Source organism: Tachypleus tridentatus, chromosome 1 (genome assembly GCF_004210375.1).
Source record: "Tachypleus tridentatus isolate NWPU-2018 chromosome 1, ASM421037v1, whole genome shotgun sequence".
NCBI classification, from domain to species: domain Eukaryota; kingdom Metazoa; phylum Arthropoda; class Merostomata; order Xiphosura; family Limulidae; genus Tachypleus; species Tachypleus tridentatus.
In genome coordinates this window covers 96,213,454-96,238,320 of record NC_134825.1, presented here as the reverse complement: position 1 = coordinate 96,238,320, position 24,867 = coordinate 96,213,454, and the positions used below count along the sequence as shown (strand labels likewise).

The 24,867-nt window shown below is 34.4% G+C and overlaps 1 protein-coding gene across 2 annotated transcripts in view; it reads right to left on the bottom strand.

The window, feature by feature from the left end:
• Nucleotides 1-24,867, bottom strand: part of mei-218 (meiotic 218) — an 87,481-nt gene that overhangs the window by 18,532 nt on the left and 44,082 nt on the right. For both annotated transcript variants that reach the window (XM_076513149.1, XM_076513158.1), the window contains 5 exons: nt 24,410-24,587; nt 22,692-22,781; nt 16,641-16,807; nt 11,747-11,778; nt 5,619-5,763 (listed from right to left, as the gene is read on the bottom strand). In XM_076513149.1, coding sequence (XP_076369264.1) covers nt 5,619-5,763; nt 11,747-11,778; nt 16,641-16,807; nt 22,692-22,781; nt 24,410-24,587 — 612 coding nt within the window. The remainder of the gene's footprint in view (nt 1-5,618; nt 5,764-11,746; nt 11,779-16,640; nt 16,808-22,691; nt 22,782-24,409; nt 24,588-24,867) is intronic.

Below are 24,867 nucleotides of genomic sequence, written 5' to 3'. Positions count from 1 at the left end.
ACTATATTTGTGCATGCCCACCAAGTAACTGTTACAATCAGCAAAATGTTTTCAGGAAGCAAAACTTTTCAAAAAAATTGTTGTGCAGTGTTATCATTCAGAGATGTACCTTAACCTGTCAGAGAAGCACTGATGTAAAAATGGAAGTACATTTGAGGATAGCAAAGAGATGCCCACAGTGGTATTGGTATGATAGAGCCTCCAAGACAATTCATCAATAAGAAGAAAAGGGAGGTGCATAATCTAGAACAATGAATCCTGAGAAAGGTTTCAGTGGGCCCACAAGGTCCACTGATAGAGATACATATGTGCATGGCTCTACGAAATTAGTAGTGCCAAGGAAACCAGAATCCACAAATGAAAACAACAACAACAACAAAAAAACACTTGTGTGCATGATGTAAATAAGAAGTACAAATTCTGAAGACTGAAGAAGACTGAGCCCAAGTGAGATGAAAGTTGAAGAAAATATTCAGATGTACCAAATATTGGGTTGGCATGAGAAAGGATTTCAAAAGCTTGTTAAACAGTCCAGCTGAACAGCCTCCTTTAAAAGGGAGATGTGAGAAAAGGAGTCTTTTCAAGAAAGAAGTCTCAGCTCGTGAATATAGTGAGTGAATCTCCCATGACTAGGCTGAAGATATAAGGTAGACACAATGCCAAAATAGAGCATAGAAATGGATGACTTGATCTTGATGAATGAAATACAGAAAACGCCTGAAGAATGAGACAATCAGTATATGTATAAAAGCATTCTATACCTTGGTCATCCACAATGTGGTGAAAAGGGTTGCTAGAAGGAAAATAAACGTCCGTATGGAACCAGATGTCAGTCTCAAGTCCTCTTGAGAATTATAAAAAAGATGAGGTGTAATAATATTCTTGGCCAAGAGATCCAAAACTGCATTCCTTGTGGTACTGAAGATAAAGTGGGTCAGAGAGAGGAAGAAAACAAATGGAGAAAGTAATTTACAAGATGAGCAGTGACCCTGGTGTATGGAAAAGGGAAAATGGGAAAAGAATGGGAAGATAGAATAGGAAGAAGAAACAAAGATGGAACATACACAGGAAAGAGAACAGAATGGTGAGATTAAGAAAGACAATGAGGACTGATTGGTAACTCATGTCAGGTTACCTCAATCTATGTCTCCAGAGAATCAGAAACACTAATTCACAAAGCACAAGAATCTGCAACTGCAAATGCAGAGTGGCTAGGGCATGTTGGACAGTACTAAGAAAGTCAATTACATTCAAAACCTCTATAGGGTACCAACATCCATGCAAGGGTAGAGTGAGAATCATATTAACTTCACATACAGCCCAAGAATTGGGGATTAAGATCCACACCAACCCCTGGGTACTACACAATGATCAACACCCTAGAGCAATCTTTGTCCAGCCATCTGGTATCAAAAGGATGGATTCAACTTGTGTGATGACTTATGCTGATTGGTCCACTCAGATCCAACACCTCAATTCTGAGAATTAATGTCCACACAAAACTAGGATGAGGACTCCTATTCTAAAGGAATGAACTACATATGCAATGGATCAACTTGAGGTGTTATGGAATGTGTAACAGGAGATCACATCAACTTCCAAATGATAGATCAACTCAACTGTGTGTGTAAATGAATAACAGGATGCCATGTTGACTACTGTGTGATGGATCAACTCCAGTGGTTGCAGATAATGTTGAATGTGTAAATAATATAAGGAAGCCACACCATCCAGGAAGACGACAGATCAACTCTAGTAAATAGTACGAGAAGCCAACATCCACTGGCAAGGGATGGCTCAACTTCTGTGGAAGTCATGTTGCATCTACACCATCAAAACACCACTGCCATATTCTTGACTGAATGCTTATAACAAAATTTTTAGCAATATCCATTACAGAAGGTGTCTCCCTGGTCCACCATTCCAGCCACTTTAAACTGAAAAGTGGCAAGAATTCCCATACTTCACTCAAAGAAGAGGGTTAATATATGTTGAAGAGTTCACAAGACTAATCACCAAAGACAGTGCTATGGATGATCCTAGTAACCCTATTTTTAAAAGCAGACCACATCAAGTTATTTGCTCATGACTCCCTTTGTCTTTATCCATGCAATCCATGGATGATATGGTGGGGAATAAACATATGTATGAAGCAACTATTGTGAGGTAAATAATCTTTTAGAAATCTTAGAGAACACCCCATCTCTATGGTAACCATACAAAGCCATGGATGAAAGTGCTTGAGTTAACATGGCATACAGTGCCGATTTTAATGTTAAAGAATGCCTGGTCAGGCACCATTCACCATAGAGCAGGATCTATATGATAAAAGGGAAGAAAGAAGGGCCCCCAAAAAAATTGGAAAATCAATAAAACTTAACACTTGAAGTCACATTAAAGTCTGGAGCAAGGCCACAAGTGAAAGATGAAACCCTGATGTGATAAAGACAGTGTGAGATAAATGTACTCACACACCAGCATGAAGGATCTCCTCCAATGAATGATGTTAACAAGAAAGAGGGAAAGTGTGGAAAGATAGATTGGATGTGGATGGGGTGGATGAAATAAGGTATGGGAAGAATAAAATAGAGAGAGGTAGACTAAATACACAAGAAAGTGGACCCTGTTAATGAAGTAGAAGATTAAAGTTCATGAAGAGAGGAGGATTGTCAAGGAATAAAAGAAAATGTTTATGTACCTCAGAGGCTAACTGTACATCCAGTGTCATACCTTAGGACTCAAACTCGACTCAGTAGTCTATTAGGGTCTAGAAAAAGGTAAAGATGGGAGATAGAAGGTAGAAAAATGGGAGAAAAGGAATTATAACCCTCCTGAATCTTCTCAGTATTAGGGATAGAGGAACAATCAAGAGAAAGGAAAAACAGGAGAATGAAAGAGAGTATGTGAAAATTAAATGACAAACCAAACAGACCAGCAGTGTCTGCACATCAAAAGAAGGAGGAAATATGTCTTAAAGGACAAATGAAACAAGGATCACAAGAAAAGTGTTCTATATGGAGGTAAAGTCAAGGTATGGAGGATCATATGAAAGATGCCTGGAGGGGCAGTGAATGATAAGGAACACAACAGAATAACAAACACAGGGAAAGTAAAAACTCTACAGCAGCATTTCTCAAAGTGTGGTCCAAGGATCTCTGGGGGTCTGCAAGATCAAAACTATTTTCATAATATAATTCCTTCAATGAAACGTTTTTGTACGTTTTAAACATAATAGCTGAGAGACTAATAAGGCCTTGTACAGTTGACACTGCTGAATGCATGAAGGATGAAAAGTAAAAGAAATCACAGCAGTGCCACTTTCCAACGATACAGTAACTCGTCCAATTAAAGGATTAGCTGTGAACATGAAGGTTGATTAATATCTTGTCTGCAAAACTGTACTTTTACCTTACAAATGGACAAATCTTTTATGTAAATTCTTGTCAACAAACACAACTGGTCCTGAAATATTCAATGTGTTGAATAACGTTTCTGAATCTCATGGTTTATTCTGGAACAACTGTGTTGACATTTGCACTGATGGTACAAAATCAATGGTGGGTAAAACTGCTGGCGCCTTAGCACAAACAAAGCACTGGCCCCAAAGAGTACTAGTAGCCACTGTATAATTTATTGTCATGCAAAAAAAAAAAAAAAGGCCAGTTTCACTTAAGAATGTCCTTGATGAAGCAGTAAAAATTATTAATTTTATTAAATCTTATCCCTTGAGTGCACGTCTTTTTAATATTATTTGTGATGAAATGGGAAGTTTGCATAAAGTATTACTGCTGCATACAGAAGTACGATAGTTGTCTCGAGGAAAAGCACTTGTGCAATTGTTTGAGTTGCGAGCTGAACTAGCCACTTTTTTTCATACAACACCATTTTTACTTGAAAGAACAACTAGCAGACAAACTATGGTTATTCCGACTTGGGTATTTGGCAGCCATTTTCTCAAAAATGAATGAAGTGAGCCTGTCACTTCAAGGAAAACGACTGACAATATTTGTTGCCAAAAATAAAATCCGAGTCTTTAAGTAAAAGTTAGAATTTTGGATAACTGGTATCCACCATCATGAGCTTGACAGCTTCCCAATACTTAGACTTTTTTAACGAGATTGGTAGTGATATTAAAAGATGTGACTTTTTGATATTGTACAATGAAATTTGTCAACATTTGGAAGATCTGCACACCTCAGTGAACCAATATTTTCCAAATGCCCAATGCATGATGTTACAAAATCATACAAAGGTAAAAAATCCATTTATAGTGCAGGATAAACCAATGGATTTTAATATAATAGACTAAGAGAAGTTCATTGATATGGTTTCAGATTCCACATTGCAACTAACCTTTGAGAAACTATCACTTGTCGAGTTTTGGTGTAGTATCAAAGAAGAATATCCACAATTATCTAAAAAAGCTGTTAAAATGCTCCTCCCTCTTCCAACTACATATCTGCCAGATTTTCTTCATATGCTTCAACCAAAACAACATATCACAACAGATTGAATGCAAAAGCAGATATGAAAACCCAGCTGTCTTTTATTAAGCCAGACATTAAAGAGATTTGTGAAAATGTAAAACATTGCTACTCTTCTCACCAAAAGTGAACCAATTCATAGGTAAAACAAAATCAAACATACAGCAATAAATAAATAATCACATCCAAACTTGAACACTGTCAATGAAAAATGAAGGTTTGTCAGAGTGTTGGAGTTACATGCGTCACACGAGTATGGTATGCTACCATTGGTTGATGGATGATGCATGATGATTTGCATGAGAGATAGGTTGGAATATAACAATTGCAACAAAAAGAGTGTGCAAAGTTTGTGGCATACATGAAGAAAAGGTTTGCATGTAGAGTGCAACACTGAATGATAATGGCTAATTTTGTGGGAGGGAAGTAAGTACCTCTTGGGAAAATTTATTTATTAAACCCCTTTAAAAATTGTGTTCTATTCCCACCCTTTAAACTTTAAAAGATACTATTTCTATCCACACAAAATATTCTGTTCTTGTATTAGTAGGTTACTTGACAAGATGCATTTGTTAGCAAACTGACTACAAAGGTTGAGTTTAAATCATCTGGGTGATAGATGCTGACCATCTTGTGATATTTCCAACTTTAAACTGTGTACAGAAAAATTGCTTTCATACTATCCCAATTCTTTGAAAGGAAAAATTTGAGGACTGGTCCTAGAATGACACGATGTCATTTTCAGTTTGTGTGAAGTGGTAACATTGGACCTCAAAAGCTGTCCTTAATTCAAACCTTTAGCATTCATTTATAATGTGCACCCCAATTGTTAAGTTCTTATTGCCAACTCCTAACAGTTATCTGTGTGTATTTTAAACAATATCTTAATTATTTTGTTTCAAAATTTGTTTTTGTTTATCATCATATGTTAAATTATAATTTCTACTATCTATAAGTTTCTCATTAACTTTGCGTCAACAAGTAACTAAAAAGTACAACTTTAATATCAGTTGTCAAATTAACAAACATGAAAGATTAAGCAAGTCAAATTTTGTAAAAAAATAATAAAATAACTGCTAATTCATTTTCTTATAGGAACAAATAATTCTATAATATTTTATTTTGAAAGTTTACCTTCTTCCATTCTTCATTAGACATTGAAATGTTAGAAGAACTTAGTGCAGAAGATTTAACAGAGATTTGGCATATTGTTAACTGATTATAATAATCATCACCACTGGGCACTGTACTGTCAGTAATATATATCATACCAAATCCACTGAAAATACAAAATAAAAAAAATTGAGCTTTGATGTTAAATCAAAAAAGAACAATACTTATACAGCCACATCAAAAGAACTAACTCTAATCACTTATCATTAGTGTGGTAATCAAGATCAAACCAAAGACCCCTCACATAGTCAATATTCTACCAAATGAGTTAAGGAACTAAACAGTTAACTGGTGTTAATAATGTACTTTTAACAATTCAAACTAGTATTTCAGGGCAGCTAGTTTATGAAAAGTTAAATATGGCATCATGTAACACTGTGGGATTTTATCATCAAAAAATACTTGGTCACACTAACTGAATCTACAGAATCATCTTACATTTTTATGAAAACAAACCAAAGAAACTTAACAGTATATTTGATTACAAGGTTAAAATTATACTCACAAATCAAGTGAACCATTACACATGTTTATAATAATAAGAAACTCAGAACTGGTATATTAAGGATCTTAATAGTGAGTAGTATTTGATAGCTTTAATTTCCTTAAAAATAAACCTTACATTTAATCAAATTTGCATTCTCCAATGAAACGACCTCATACTGAAGAACGATTATTGACTATAAAATCTGAATTTAATAAATGTATCTAGCTTTTGGTAAAATCTATAAGTACATCACAAAAGTATCTGAATTAAAAATATGTCTTTAAATTGACAACATCAGTCTGACTCACACTCTGACAAGTTAGACTGCAAGGTGAAGTTCATGTAAAGAATAAAAATACTACAAATTTATAACCTCTAGAACCACTGACAATTATATCTTTTTCAGTATTCCTGTATACTGTATCTTATATTTACTCAATAGTTGCACTTGTTATGCCTTCTTCCCTCTCAAAGTATCTCTTCAACAGATTGGCATGGTAAACGTTGGTGATCCTTGTTACTTACACCTCATAGTGCATTCTGTTGACTACTTCCTGTACTATAAATGGTCCCTTCCACTGTTGAAGGTAGTTTGTTGTTCAGTGTGGGTAGCAGCATCGAAATGTCGATAATCCTTGACCTGCTTTTTCTATGTGTACTTCTTTCTGCCTCTGATGTGTTCAGCTTCATTTACCTTTGCCTTGAGTACTGTCTACAAGTTTCTGCAGAAAATGGTCTTTCTTCTGAGCTTTTTTTCTGTTCTCATAGATTTTTATTTGGAATATTACTTTCTAGTACACACAAAGACTTGATAACATGGTTTATATTCTTCCCTTGAGCTCTTGTAGTGACTGCAGATGCCACATCAATCTTTTTTCTGGCTGGTTTCTCCAAATTTCTCTTTTTGATACCTTGATACACATGACTTCAAGGTCTCCTATATAATATGGAGTATCCACTTTTATTCTTGTTATGGGAAGCTTTCTAACTGTCCCATCAATATGCACACACAGATGCACCTTGCGCATCATCTGGTTATCAATATACAAGACTAGTTCTCACTGCTGCACTACTGCTTCCAGTGTCTTGTAGAACATTCACTTTCTTGTTCCCAAATAGCCTTTGCCTAGTGGCATGTTGTGGCATGTTGTGATTTGTTGGCATCTCTCAATAATTGTATCATACACCAATCACTACTGGGCTGTTGATCCATTTGTTAACTTCAGCTGACCATTAGTCATGCACAGATCAACCATAGAAATGGCACTTCCTTCTTGTGGTGAATCTGGCATGTATCCTTCTTTTTGCTTCTTCTGGTGGTAGCACCCATGGTAACAGTCACTCTTTTCTTGTTTCTTACAAGTACTATCTTTGAAAGTAGCTCCAGTTGCTTTATATTGAAATTTCTGCTGTTACATATTGGTAATGAACTTACACTCCTTTGCAGTGTCCCTGTTTTATAAGAAATATAACATCTCTTTTCCCCTTTCTCTGTTAATTTCCTGTCACCTTTGGTGAACTCTTGCTTCTGGTCAGCTACCACTGGTTTTGACTTTAACTGTATATTTCTGGACTTGCCTGTTACACTTCATCCATGAGCTTCCATATACTATTTTATTTGCTTGATGACCTCCTTCATGTCTTTCATGTCCTTATGTCCTCCTTAAGGAAGAGAGCATTTCAATCGAGCACATGATCATACATTTTCACATATTAATAGATCTGCCAGTCTCTCAAACAATTTTCACACTTGGCCATGTTAGTCCATCTTGTGAAGTATTGCCATGGACTGCCACAAATTGAAATGTTGTTTCTCATGTGTCAGGTTTGACTTCTGAGGGCTTTTGACAAAATCTTCCTCATTAAGACCATTGCATTAAAACAAGGCCACTTTTAACTTGTCATAGTCCATGGCTTCTTCTGACATCATGCCTGCATATACTTGTAGGTCTTTTCCTCAGACAGACTGACAGTTATCTTTATCCCAGTTTTGACTTTGGGCAAATCTTTCACATCTCTCCAGAGAAGTATCTATGCCATCCTTCTGTTCATCAAATTTGGACAGCTTAGGTCTGTTGATCCTGGCCAAATTGTAATTCTTGGGTCCTTCTTTCCATTGGACAAGCTTTGCAATTTCAATTTGTGTTCTCGTTCTCTCTTCTCTAGTCTCTTCTCTCTCTCCTTTTCTTCTTTCTCACTTTGTGCTCTTATTATTTTCTCTCTTTCTTTATTTCCAGTCTCTCCTTTTCTTCTTTCTCTCAAACTATTTTCAGTCTTTCTTTTCTCTTGTTTTCTTCTTTAAGTCTTTCTTCTTCTCTTCTTTGTCTCTCCTCTTCTCTTTCCAGTTCTTGTTGCTGTTTAACTAAATAATAATGCTTACACTAAATAGTCTTATATATCCAACAGCTTCTTAAGTGCTGATAATGGTTATTTGTTAATATGAATTTCGTGCAAAGGTGTACAAGGCCTATCTACACTAGCCATCCCTGATTTAGCAGTGAAAACTTATACCAAAGGTAGCTAGTCATCACCAACCACCACCAATTCTTGGGCTACCTCTTCTACCAACAAACAGTGGAAATGACCATAACATTATAATATGATTTAAACCTGTGACCCCAAAATTGCAAGTCAAGCACCATGACCACCTTTCCATGTTAAGTGAAGTTAAAAAATAATGACTTCAGAAAAAAACTAATTATTCAAAAATGTTATCCATTTATCCAGTATCAAAGCAGTTCAATGAAGCTATTTACAGTTCTATACAACAATAAAACTTATGCCATTACATTCAAAAATTAATTAAATTACTTTATTATCAATGTATATCAATAAACTTAAGAATAGGACATAATTTATTGATCTAACTTTAATAACATAAGTTTCAGTTCCATATTTTTAAAAGTATACATATATATAATTACTAAATTTCACACTCTGTACATTGCAATACACTTTTCCAGTCTAATCTATTTATTTTAACATTTTTTTGATATTTGCTATTTTCAATCAATAAAAGGTAAAAATTTCATCAAACTGACAGCTCACACAACATTCTTGCCTTATGTACTGAACCAACAACACATGCTATCATGCCTTTCTTTAGTAAGTCCCCCACTTCTAACTCGACACTACCTGCCATAATCAACTGAATTAACAAATACCTCTACATTTCTATCCCTAGGACACTTCTTATTTTACCCACATGCATAAATCTCAAATTAATCTTATTTCAGAACTAATCAGAATACTGCATAAAGATTGTATCCTTCTTCAACCAAAACTCTTAGATGACTTTGACTATCTCTGCCAATCTTGAAACTCTACCTGCCCATTACTTGCCAACCACCCAAATGCATACAGTTTGCTTATGGAACATCTATCAATCAGTCTTCATTGATAAAATTCTCCTGGCCCTTGAATCAACCATCCATTCTAAGATTCATGCTGCCCACCATATTATATCTAAGAAATCAGGACTGCCAACTTATTTCATCAAAATCATAACAACTTCCCTACGGACTGCTGAATACATCTTGACACACAATTTTTTTCTTGACTACTTTCATTTTAAATAAAATAAAAACGTCATAGTAAGCCTGGCACAACCCCAACCATACCCTGATTCCCTCCTACACCAACATCCACTGCCAACCAAGAAACCCAAATCATCTATTTAGAACAAACAATTTCAAGGAACTACTAAACCAAGATAGTACTGATACCTTTCAGGACAAGTCAGTACAAACATCCACACCAAGAAGAAAGAAAGCAGTTCAAACCCTGCCACAATCAAATAACAAAGTCCAATCAGTTACCACTATCAACATAGCTCAATAAACCAACTACTTGCATGAAATACAACAATTCCAATCCCACATGGAATTTCTCACTCTATGGCTGTTACTTAGGAAATTATTCATGTTACACTAAATAACCTACAGCCTTGGCTATCCTTCTGCCTTCATATATCTTGCATCTTTAACCTGACACTGGATTTAATTGAAGTACTATAATTTCAACCCCACAACAAATTCTTAGCACAGGATTTATAAATTACTGCCCCTCTGAAGAACCATATGTCTGAGATCAGCTGCTTATAGTGTTTAGTGCTCGCCAACATGTATATGATACATCATACTCACTTTAGCTTGTAATTCCACAACTAAAACCATATCACTTCCTAATCCTCAAGTGGAGGGAAGGAAGACTGCTCAATCTTTGAACACCTCTGATGATTAATTATTTAAAAAATTATAATAATTAATCTTAATTAACATATCTGTGAGTGGTTTGAGTATGAGAACTGATAGTTTTAAGGTCTAAACGTCTGGGACAGTGCAATAATAATTTGAACATGTGAGCATCGTTTTCTTAAAATCTCTCTGCTGGAACTTTACTTGACCAGGTATGTGAATAATTTTAAGCTATTTCAGTATTAATTTGAATACTAGATATTCTGTTTTAAGTTTTAGGGCATTCTATTTTAAACATGTGAAAATATTTTGTATTCTAAATTGAATAATTTGAATAAAAAATTTCTGAGGCCATTTTATTATAAATAAGTGTAATTTTCTCTTATATTCTACAGCTGCTATAGAAAGAAAGTGTGTTAATTTATATTTATTTCATATATTTTGTAGTAATTACAAGATCAGTAAAAATGACTGAGCCTGTATAAATATAATTAATAAAACACATGCAAAGTACTTTGTTGATAACATAATTTTATCAAAAACATTAACACAAACTAACTTTGAAGATGTTTGATTCAATTGTTTCTATTAAGACCACTGTCTTATTTAATAGAAAACGTTGTAAAATATTTTATTGTTGAAACATTTTACTTCAGATACTTATTTATATCAAAATTATGCAGAACACAAATTATCTTAATTGTTGTCTTAACTACATGTGATATTTTGTATAAATGTTCAAATTGCAGGCTATGCAACTACTGTGGATGTGACATAAAGGTCTTTTTAATAGCCTTTGTTGATCTCTCTATTAAGACAAAAGATACTGTATCAGAACAAGGTTTCCAATCCTACACAGACAATGAAGGCAGTTCTCATAACTTGATTTGAGAATCAAGAAACAGATAATACATTCCTGTGTATGACTGTTGCTCATAAGACCAATGGGGCAGAATTTCTGAAACAATGTTTATTTTATTGCTTGGAAATTCCAAATGAAATACATCACCATAATAGGAACTTCAAATTTTGTTACAGCAGAGTTTAGACTTTAGAAAGACGTGTTCAACACCTTCAAAGAAATTTACATAACTTCTTTTTTTGTTGCCACTGAAATAACCACTCTGCATCAGGTTGAGGGAAAGATTCTGTGTTAATAAAGAGATAGCACATTAACTTATAGCAGAAACATCATACAATTTAAAAATACACTAGAATAACTATATGTAGTGCATAAGGTTAATTAACTTTTTCTTTGTTAATGGTTCTTTCATTAGAATTTTTTATAAGCCTCCAGCTGGGATCTATTTTCTAAATGACAGAATTTCATAAAAAAAATTAAATGTATGGTGACACTGAAAAAAGAAGATAAAAAAATGTTGATATATAAAAACTCGTTCACTTACTCAATTAGTATTTTGTCCAAATTTTCTAGACCCTATAGAGTGATAAAAAGCTTAAAATTAAAATAACAAACAAAATATATTTCAACTGAATTATTATATTTACTTTTATGACATCATGTTTGTTTATTTTTAAGTGAGAATCAACATTAGGTGCTGTACTGTAAAAAAAGAGATAATTTACAACCGAAGTCAGATCAGAATTACTTAAAACTGATTTTCATCCTAAACATGTAATACATAGTTCTCATCAACTATATCGGTCTGTGCCACAATATTATAAAAAGACATGCTTCAGTCTCTTCACTTTGAAAATCTGTTGTGTAAGTACTATAAAAAAGCTGCATGACTATAAACCTTTTTCATTACACTTAGGTCTCCTACTTATCAAAGAGTCACTGGTAATACACTCAGATAAGAGGATAATTGTTAAGAATCAATTTAATTAATTATTTTGACATTAGCTTATACATTTACAGCTGATACTACATATTTCTGTTTTTTAAAGTGCTAAACAATCTTCTGGTGTGAATACTTTACACTTAAAAATTAAAACATTTGTATTTTGAGAACTAAATCCAGTAAAAAGAAAAACTTGTTTTATCTGCTTCTTATCAAAATTGCTCAATAGTAAATGTAGTTTGAAATTGCAAGCAGTACTACGTTTTGTAAGGTTTGATTTCCAATGCATACTCCCAGACACTGAAATTAATGTTTTTATTTAATTCATTATTGTGTAATAAAATCTTTTTTTTCTCGAAAATTAAGAATTGTAATAGTTTAAAACTTGCCATTTCTCTTTAATAATACCTAACAGTTGAAACACCATAAATCCCAAAAGTTATTTTGAAATACTAATTTAAAATATGTAATTTTAATAACAAACAGAATATATTAAAATGCTAAAAGAATCATACAGGTTGTATTGGCATAAAGCAGCTTTTAACTGAGCTATCTGAATATTGTTGGTTAAATCACAAAGTTCTAATTTAGTGCTTTCAATGTAGCATTATACTTATATATTTTTAGAGCTAAAACCAATTTCAAACAGTTACTTAGATCTGAAATACTAAAAAGCCTTTCCTTGTTGAGTTTAGTCTAATTTTATCAAAAATCATATACAGAAGAGAGTCATTTAGTGGATAAAGTTTAAAGACCTATCTTGCTTACATAATTGTGGGCATGTTAAAGAAATGAGTAAACATAGAAAAGGTAGGCAAAGCAAGATGATTAACATTATAATTACTGGTCATATTAAAATAAATGGCTAACGACCTAATAAATTGCTAAAACCCTAATTTGTTCCTGCTGGTATGCTTCTATTAAATAGGAAACTAGTGTGGGTGAAAACTGCACAAAGATAAATGATGTATGGAAGAAGCATTTTCAAAATCAACTGAAAAGTTGTTTAGTGAGGTAAGCACCTTGTAAAAGCCAGAACAGACTAATATATCAAAGAAATCTAACAGCCATGCAGCAATAGAACTACAAAAGTAAAAGCCATAGGCTCTTAACTAAGAATGACTGCAAGGTAAAAATTTGATCCTGATTTTAAAAATTAGAACTAGAGTAGCTTCTAAAAAAGAAAGTCTCTGACAAAAAATTTCATAATATGCAAGGCAAAAAAAAACCAAAAATGGATCCATGCAGAAGATCAAAACTCAAGAAGTAAGAATAGTAGAGGAAGATCATTTTGCTACAATACTTTTAACATTTAGGTGATTTATAAAAGCATCAGTAATGACCTAAAAACCAGGAGATGTTGGAAAACATACAGATTCAAGAACTGAATGATCCAATATGATGTTAGTACTTTCATGTGTAGTGTAAATTAGTTCATTATTTAAAATAAAATATGCCTGAGTAAAGAAGAAATAAGACTAGCAAAACATTTTTTATAATTAGGGATATCTGCAACTACCGTTCTTCAGACAGCAAAGGTGAATAAACCAAAACAAAAAATCAGTTTATTTTCTATTTTTTTCAACATTAGGACAGATGTTTCACAATGGACAATCCCCATGAATGTGAAGCTGTGAGAGACACCAGCAGACCGTACAAAATTAACAGCCTAAATATTCTAATCAAGAAGGATCAACAATACAGCTACAGGATCTACTTGCATACTTTAGGCAGACTACATTAGTAAGGTTTCCAGAGAAATAGTAAAACTTACAATATTAGTTAAACAGTTGCAGCTGTATGTAACAATGAATGAAGCTAACAGCACAAAAGTCAATTAAAATATCTGGCTGATGATGGGAAAGCAAATATTACATATTAACAGTTTCCTAAATTGAACATCTATTTTCAATAATACTTGCCTCCACTCAAACTTATAACTACTACTTGACTGCCAGGGTTTTTTACTTTGCCAATCCAAATATTATTCTTATTTTTTCTTCTTTACTTCACTCTTTTATACCCCACTTAACAGCTCTTGGTGATATTTGTTCCATGACACTTTCCACATATATCAGTGCACCCTCTATCCTGGTACTGTATATAAGCCAGTCATTCAGGAAATGTTGTCACTTATTTCAGACTGACTCAAATCCAGCCTCTGACACCTTCTCTTAGCAAAGAGGAAGGGCAGATGAGTGTGATAGGAGTTAAGCATTATTGGAAACACATTTACAATTTAAGAAAGTACTAACTTCCAGAACATACTTTCCTCCACATTAATAAGGTACAGGAAGTAGTGAGGGAATTACCCATATAAAAAGTTACTGAAAAGATCATGGTAGTCTCAACAGAAGACTATCTCCTAGTGAGGGAACTGAATTATATCCAGAACATGTATGTTCTTCACCCTGAAAGTAATTTCAGATCATGGGTGGAATTGTACATAAGTGATCATCACTATAGGTTAGCCCCAACCAGATAACTGAGATTCCACTATATGGGGCTGGAATTAAAGGGTCTTGATCCTAATATACCATGTTGGTGGCTAGGGGCAATTGTGCCACATTATATACATGTAAATACTTATGAGTGGATGTTAAACTGTAGTCATAGAGTAATGTGTTCCAAGTCACCAAAATCATGACAATAAAGTAAGCAACACCATAGTAGAAAAACCTTTTCCTCCACCTAAAGATGCCAAAGGTGACACCTCAGGCTCAGAACGACAAGATCATGCAGGCTTTACTCAACCAAGGGAAACAGAACTCATCTGATCTGGAATCAACTTTCACCCTCACTCCCCAACTCTAGGGGAAGGTATGTTCCACTTGCTCCCAGAAATATGGGGAGTATATAGAACATCTGAGCTCTAACAAGAACCCAGGATGGGACCACTCTGCTTTTGGAATTATAACGAGATACATGACCTTCTTCCACAAACAATATACTGAATTGATATTGATCAAACAAAAGGGCCATGCACACCCAAACCAGATAGCAGTGTCAAATCTCAACCAGTGTTACAAGTAGCCTTCTGCTTAGGATGATGTAATTCCTACTGACATCTGGGAAAATTATTCAGGAACATTGGTAGGAGGACTCCAACAACACTCTTCTCCAAGAGTGGAGGAATTAAATCTAATGCTTTGTGGTAAGGACTCCCTAGACTAGTAGCCTCCACTAGTAGCACCTGAGAAGTAATGTGTGCTGGAGAGTCTGGAGGAACAGTGGTCTGGAAACAGTACAAATTGTGAACCAAATTCCCTAAGTTTTTAAAAGCAAACCAATTTCAATATATTCAATCCAATGATTAGCAGGGACATGCAGAATTCCCCCATGCTTTACTCATGACAGTCCATAAGTAGTGGTCCAGCATGGTATGGTAATACCACCTCGTCAGTGCCTATGTGATCTTATAGGATACCTCATTTTCACAGAGCCTGTTGCAACCTGTATAAGATACATTGAAGTAGTGGTTACTAGTGCAGAATTGATTTGATAAAAGCATACCTGCTTGGACAACATTCACCAAAGAATAAGATCTTGAGAAAACAAGATAAGAGATTCTGAAAGATAACAATAATAAAACTCATCCCTGTGTATAAACTAGCTGAAATGGTTATGACAGCTACAGGACATAGGCAAAAACCCTCAGATGAAGAGACTGCCAGATGATGTAAATAATATGAGATAAAAGTATTGGGGGTGTTGAACATACCAGTCTGCACAATAACCTCCAGTGGGCAATTTGTTCAATCCATCCACTAAGGGCATAGAAATCTGATAAAACTAATTAAATGTGACTCTCAAAAGAATTCTCTCTTTCAAAGAGATCCCAGAATTAAAGTTGTTGTTTAGCATCTCTAAATGCAATAGAAAAAGTATAAAAAGCATTCAAGAACCTCACTGAACATCATCATGATCAAAATATGATTGGACATAAAAGTGAGAAAGAGCAATCAGATGAATAGGTAAAATGGAATTTAATCCCTTTTATGTCTGACCATGTTTTTGGTAAGAAGAAATGGTCTGAAAATGTAGAGAGAATGAGAAAGCAGTCTATTTACAAACAGCAAACATCACTCTAGTCAGTGATGCCTGAAGGTCAGCAGCCACAAAAAATAAACTTTCAGGTAAAGGAAATACATGGAACACACAGTTATTGAGAAGGAACCTATACTGTAATCTTAGTATACCTGTTAGGTAACTGGAATGGTGATTTGGGACCAATGACCCAAAAGAACTAGAGGAATGCAGAGAATACTGGGGACTCAAAAATTATGTAGTACCAATAATTGAATGGTAGCTGATGTATATTTCATGTATATTTATTACAAAGCTAACCGATATTAGTTGAAAACATAGTTTATGATTACTTTTGTATATATATATATATATAATCAAACATACATCACTTCACAAAATAATTTTTATATCATCATCTTTATGAACATCCTTAAAAGACACTTCATGTTTCACTGCAGAAACTTACTGCTGAGGTTTGTTCCATCTGCTTCCTACCAGAGTCACCTTTTTTTCTACTATTTGAAGAGATAAGACCCCATACAGTACACTGGAGAGGATATTTTAATAAAGGAAGGTCACTAACACAATTTACTTGTGGTGGAGGAGTAATGATTATATTTCCACTGTCTAATGCTGAAATATTTGATAATTTTGTGTTAATATATTCCACCAATAAGCATACAAAAATTATAAATTCCTTTTTAGCAACAGTTGAAAGTTATAATTTTCCAATACTAAAAATGTATTTCTGATAGATATTTCCCCCCATTCACAAGATTAGTTATTCTTGTTCAGTGCTGCCCTCTTTATGAGAACTGTTTTCTTTATGTGTGCTGCAAGCCATCTGCTCCCCCATAATGGAATCAAATTATTCCAACGTGTATCTCTTGCAAATCATCATGCATCACTTCTCCACCAATAGGAATGTGGCATACTCACATGATGCATGATTTCCTTTATACACCTCCATCAAACTAGCACTTCAATGTTTGGAAGAATAAGTATCCACCAGAGGAAGATAAGAAGTGTAAAAGGAGATAAGTACCCATCAGAAATACATTTTCAGTATTGAAAAATTATAACTACTGATACAGTACTTTTCTCCTCTCACAAAATCAGCAGGAATCCCATACTGATCAGGTGGAGAGACTGGTACTAAAGAATGACAGAAATAACCCCCAAAATTATCCAAAGGACACCCTTGGAAATAAAAAAGTCAGATTCGAAAATCTGATAAGGAAAACTGCATTACTTCTAATCACGTACTTTCTTTGCCCATCTATGAAATGTGTAGTAAATTGTTTGTTTTTTGAACTTTGCATGAGGGGTATCTGCACTAGCCATTCCTAATTTAGCAGTGTAAGATTAGAGGAAAGGCAGCTAGTCATCACTACCCACCACTAATTCTTGGGCTACACTTTTACCAGCAAATAGAGGGATTGATCATCACATTATAATACCCTCACAGCTGAAAAGGCGAGCGTGTTTGGTATGATGGGGATTTGAACCTGCAACCATCAGATTATGACTCAAGCTACCTAACCACCTGGTACATCTAAATTGGAGAGAATTGAATCATGTTAATAATCATAACCTTGAAATATTTATATATACAACTCAATCCCAAAAAGTATTAAAATGGGTAAATCAACAGATTTGCCCTTTGGCATAAAGTGGCTAGATAACAAAAGACTGTACTCTATAAGTCGACTACATCCAAAACCCATGCTGATGGGAACTGACATCCATGTGGGGATAGAATGAGGATCATATCACCTTTACATCAAGTTGAAGAGACCAGAGGGAATCTAGAACCAATCCTTCATAACATGGCATGTGTTAGTTTTGATATGTCAATACGAGGACTCAATATGCAAAAGGATGTCTATTAAATACAGATCAACTTTCCCAACAGCAAAAAACAAAACTGACCAGAACCATTCAAAAAGCAATAAACCCTCAGAATAAGGTAGATGAGGGATAGCTAAAAGAACAGAACAGGAACAATTTCTCTTAACTACACTGTGACTCACAACAGAGAAGGAGTATAATAAAGAAAGGAATACAGGAAACAATAAAGATGTGAAGAGTTATGTTGAATGGTTCTACTCTAAATCCAAAACCCACCAACAGAGTACCAAAATCCATGCAGGGTAGGATTATGTCTCCCAGTTGAAAGGGTGAGCTGCAATTTGACATTTCACTCCTTAGTGACTGTATAATGAAAGATATCAAGTCATCTATACTGGCAGAACACTACTATCCTACTCTGCACTGAATAGTTATGACCATCTTTGTGTGGAACCCATACAGGAGGATGCCTCCATGGTCAACTACCCAATGATTTGGAATTTGGAATTTAAAATGGTAAATACTCCCACACTCTTCTTAAAGAAAAGGAAGATGAAGACACATTAAAGAGTCTGAAGGAATTTCCTCACATGAGACTGTGCAATGGATGACCACAAAAACCATATTTTGAAAAACAGACCATACCAATTTGTTCAATACAAGGCATGGCAGGAATGGGCAGCTATTCCCTTTTGCTTTGCCCATACAGTCCATGGATGGTACAGTCTGGAACAGGCAAGTTCATGAAATAATGAAATCACAAGGTTATTTTACTACAAGTAATTTTGTGGAACACACCATCTCAACTGAGCGTTGCAAAGCAATGAAAGTTAAAGCATGATTCACAATTTTGTACAGCTCATCTTTCAGATCATCATAGAGCAAGATCCATATAGAGAGTAAATGAAGCAAGAGCAGCTAAAATGAAAGTAATGTACAAATATAAACTTACACAGTCAAAGTCACACTAAAGCTTGACGAATGGCCACAGATGGTAAAGAAAACCCCAAAAAAGAAACCGTGATATGGTGCAAGTAATGAGAGGTTAATGTATTAGGTGTAATCCACATGTCCAATTGTAAGATAATGCTAGCGAAAAGGTTAGGTGCTGAATCTGATGAGAATACACCCTGAAAAAATTCCAATGGGAAGATAACAAGGAGAAATAAGCCAATTGAATCAAACATCAAACCTAATTGGTGAAAATAGAATGGTATAGATCATGAAGGAGGAAAACTACCAAGAAATAAAGAGTCAGAAATAGGTACCATGGAAGTAAGCCATGCAGACAATATAACTACAAAAGGTATGGACTGGACATAGAAGTCCAGCCAGATGGGGATGAGCATAAAGATGAAAAACAGAAGGAAGAGAAATAGGGGAAAAGGATGAGTTACCCTCCCTAACCATTGATGTCTCTGGGAACAAGAAACAATCCCAATAAAGGATAATATAGATGTGGAGGTAAAGCATACATGAAACATCAATGACAAACAAATCAGACCTTCAACATTCACAGGCTATGAGGAGAAGCAAATATGATTTAAGGGAAATATAAAACATTGTTTGAGAAAATAGGTTCAAACACAGGCAAAGTTAGGGAGTAGAGGAGCACATTAATATTATAGTCCAAAACACTAGGGCATCTGGGAGGAATGATAAATCCTGAAATAATACATTAACATGGAAAGGACAGGGAAAGCAAAAACCCAATGGTGTTGGAAAAATTGAAATGTGTGGGATAAAACAACCCAATAGCCCAAGACTGAAGAGACCAAACAGACCCAGTCAAAAAGCCATATGAGAAACTCAGCCACACAAGCCACAGTAGATATGTCACTTGGGAAACCTTGAGTAGCATACCAGCTGTGGAACACCTTCCATTTGCACTGATACACCTCTATTGAAAAAAACATATGGAACAAACAAAAAGAAAGCTACTCGATCGAAAAAAGTGATCTCCTCAACAAGGACTGGATAATAGCCAGAGGTAAAGATGAAGGATATGAATGGTGGGATGTAGAACCAGTGACTATGGTTGTCAATGAAGGTAGGGAAATAGGAGGGAGTAATAAATGAAAAAGTTGTAGTTGGTGTAATCGAGGAAACCACAGTTCAGTTTGCCAATAGGGAGTGATCAGGACTCAAGAAAGAGTGGTACTGATGAGAGAGACCACCTGATAAAAACAGATAGGAGGATAAAAATAAAGGAATTTATGGAACATATCCCAGCTGAAGGCATCAGTGTAAAACCATAGCCTGATGATGAGTTATAAAGGCCAAAAAAGAGGCAATTGGTGTTTAAGAGCTGTGGCAAATGCACCTAAATGTAAAAAACTGCAAAGAATGCAAATCTACATGAATATGAGGGGTTCTAAATCCCACTCCATTGAATAAATTTTTTCAAGATGGGAAATATGATCTGCTATGAGATTGAAAGCACCTGTAACATGACATGCAATGAGATGAATTTAGTGCATTTGGGTCAAATACAGGAGATTCAATGTACAAAAACAAGGAGATCTTGACTGGGTGATTGATATCTGCCAACACTGTAGAATTGTTGGAGTGAATCATCACCAGATAATGTCTGGCAAGAGAAAGGAGTGATTCAAAGCCCAATGGATCATGAGAAGCTCGAAAATGTTGATATGCAAAGACCAATGACACAAAGCCTCTTGGTGACTGACCCATTCACTTCAGCCCTGAACAGATCAAAATCTAAAAGCATTGTCCAGCAGATTATTAGAAGGGTAATGATAACTGCCAAGGAATCTTGAGCAAGGTTACATTGATTGTGAAAATCCCACTGAAAGGATCACATACGTGCATGACCATGCTGTTAAAGACCTCATCCACAAAAGCAATATAACCTCACGAGCAGAAAGCGAGGGAGCTGAAAGGGTGTGAAAAACTTTCAATTTCGTTAAATGAAGTCATAGAGGAGAAGGTTTGGCCTGACTGAGATGAGTGTCAAAAAGACACTTAAATAGACATGATACTGGGTAAAACAGAGAAAGGACTTCTCACTTTGATTAACCAGCCCACACAAACAGTCATGTCAAAGAGCTGATGATTATGGCTGGCCAACTGGTCAGAAGAAGCCAGTCCACATTCCACATATAATGGTGGAATCACAGTCCCAAAACATTAAGATGGTGAACAAAAGATCTGAAAATTCAACAAAAAACACAAGGGGTGAAAGCAAGTCCAAAGAGTTGGGCACAACATTGATAAAACACATCATGACATATGAACTGAAGATACATATAAGACCATATTCTGATAGGGATGTGTAAATAAGCATTGGAAACATTCTTTGTAATCAACCATGAAGCCAGAAAAAATGTTCATCATAGGGTGAGAAATGACTCCATAGTAAAATAGGGCTGTTGAATAAATCAATAGCAGGCCTCCAATCATTAGTTTTCTAATCTCTAATCATTAGTTTGTGAATATGGTTGTGGCCCTCGGACACTCTTAAGTTAAAAACCCCTGACCTAGACGACCCCAAGAATCAACGTTTACAAAGCCAGAACTGAAAACAACAAATAGAAAAGAAGGAAGAGAATGTCACCAGAAAAACCTTCAGGATTTCAGCAGAGAGCCTCAGAGAAGCTTGCATGAAAGAGTTTTGGTGGTAAAACAAATGCAGGAACATTGGGCTTGGGTCAGATTTACAAAAGATTCTGGGATTGTCTCCCAAACAGGTAAAATAGAACCTAACAATTGTTGGTCTAGAAAAGGACAGTCTGCATGATGATAAGCAAGAGCAAACTGGGGGGAAGCCTTGTTAATTCCATCCTTTAATTTTGAGGTAAATTGTTCAGCATGCACTCAAAGATTGGGGAAGGGGGAAACAAATATGGATGTGAAGACTGGTTGTGTAGTAAAAAAGGACATAAATCGTAGAAAATAAGGTCAATGGATAAAACATCATATACTTGAGAAACAAAATAAAAAAAAAAATTGTAGTAGGCCTAAATGACTCTTCAAGAAAAGGATAAGAAGTAATGGCAAAATACAGAGATGGAATTAGATGATCCAAATCCTAATCAACCTGAACTGGCTCAGCATGTTTGGAATGAAGGGAGACAAAGTCCAAAAACAGAGATGAACATGTACATTTTCAATCTATCTGCAAATAAATGCTGATAAATCTTTCATACCTGAGGCCTGTGTGATCCCAAAAGTGGTAACATGAACTTTGGATTTCATAATCAAGAACAATCAACCAAAAATCAAATTTATTAATAATAATGTGACTGTAAACAATTGGAAATAACGTGAAGAAACAGTCTGAATAATCTCAGAAGTGAAATAAAACCAACTTTGTGAGTAGACTGAAACTAAATATGAAACTTGACACAAAGGAACACATACGAGTGCAAGAGCTGCCAAACAATAAGTGACAATTTGGTAGAGGCATATAGATGGAGTCACAGATGTCACTTGAGTGTGTCACACTACTATTTAATTCCAATATGAGGGATCAAAAAGCTTGTGACATGTGTAAAGAAAATATTTCACACATAAAAGGCAAAACTGAACAAGAATAGCTTATTTTATGAGTGGAGGGAAGTACCATATCAGAACTTGGGACTTCAGTATTTACATAAAAACATATCATAAAAAGATAAATTCAAAACATTGAATAGATACATACCTCTACCAAGAATTTCTTGGTTGTTTTTACTGGTGAAAGATAAATCTCCAAGAAAACATACACCATCAGTAGCTAAAAGCAGAGTCCCTGCTATAATCAAATAATGATGTAATTTCAGCAAAAAATGTTGTTCTGAATTATCATATTGGTTGTTACTAATAACCAATATACGTTTTCTAGTACAATATGTAAGTGGGCTTACTGCATTATTAGATAGTAATCTGACTTTTCTTTGCTTCTACAATACTTCTGTGTTCAGATTAGAATTATAATGTCACTAAGCATTTATGTTGTCTAGTAAGTACAACATAAAACGTAAACAGAAAATCTTGGTTTACATTTATTCCCTAAAATGCTGAAGTCCACCAGTTCTTTTTTTACCTTATATATATCTTGGTACAAAGAACTTAATGTTTTAGTAACATTTTTAGTATTTCATTTGACGTTTTGATAAAGATTATTTTGGATTCTTATACAAAAATAATGCCAAGTCCATTCTACAAAGCAGTAATGAATTAGCTTATTTCTTCTCTAATGTTTTTAAAGGAAACATTCAGTTAATGTGTTGACTTAAGTTTATAAACAATTTTGCAACACAAATTTATAGACTAATTGGTACTAATGCCTAATTTGCTGATAACTTACAGAATTTCCAAGGTAATCAGTCAATTAACAGAATAAAAATGGTAATTCTAACTCTTAACTGATTTCCTAACTCATTACTCAATAACATCACATTCAGTCATGACTTCACTGACTCTTCTATTTATAATGTATCCTTATTCCCACAAATCCCATGAATTTACTTGATTATTATATCATCATAAACTTTCCAGATACTAATCCTCAACATTATGATTAGCAGCTCTTTCTAGCAAACAATTAAGTAATAACATTAAAAATATAGCATGCAATGATATGCCAACCACACTATACATATGCTTTATCCAGTGCTAACAGTCTTTTATCCAATACCTTGGTTCTTCAGGCCAGCTGAGATACAACAGACAAATTGTGGTTGAGATACTATTTATATTATCAAACTGTTTGATATCACAAATGTAATTTTTATCAATTTTATTTATATTGAAAAACATCAGAATGAGGATAAGAATTTTTAACACTACAATGTTCGTTTATTTTAACAATATAATAATTAAGTATTATTATTTTCTTGAATTAACTTACCACTGTTAAAAAAACTGGTGAACCAGCAAATTGGTCTATATGTCAGAGCAACAAACTCATGGCATTTTAAAATTTTAAGTTATAAGGCAATATATATACATTCTGATGCTGTTTATTTTACTTCTGAAAAACATTTTCAAAATCAAAGATAACATCTGAAATGCAAATAAAACTGTCACTTTGAACACAAAAATCAGCAATGTATCAGATAAAATACATTGTAGTTAATACTTTGAGATGAATTAGATAACACAATAACTGAGTGTGAATGTACAAGTAGAGTACCAATGCCTTGACTGAACAGTTAAATAGTTTACATGGTATCATGCTTGTAATATAAAAAACATTTATAACACCATTCATATAAATTAAGGAAGTGGTATCACAGTTACAGTGTAATAATTTTTATTAAGTTTAGCTTTTTTTATATTACCACGTTCTAGCTTAAACAATTTAAATACCATAAAATGTTATATTGCCACACGGTACAAATGTAACAAAAAACATCAGTTTGTAGTCAAAATACCTACCCTCTACAAACCAAAGAACACTGCTGTGGAGAAGATCTTTATACACCTGACCCATTAAAAAGTTTAATGAGGTATGATGTATACAATGATGACCAAAAGTTCCAGCATACAAAAACAATCGTTGAAGTGTAAGAGTGTCACTTCCAACAGCTAAGACAGACTTACTTCTAGCTAATATCTAGTCAGGATGAAAATTAACTGAATCTCAAATTTCAAAATCTCAAAATAAATCACTTTTTACAACTTTTAGAAAACAGAAAACCCTGGTCTAAGTAGCAAGTATAATTTGAAGTAGTGTAATTATACAGTAGGTATTTACACACTCCAAAAGCACTATATATGCTTTAATGTTGTTTTTTATGTAGTCCTACAAAGTGTAAAAAAGTTTCAAATTGTTCAACACAAAATCCATTCATATGAATGCTAGCCAAATATTATAACATTAAATTTCAAAATTA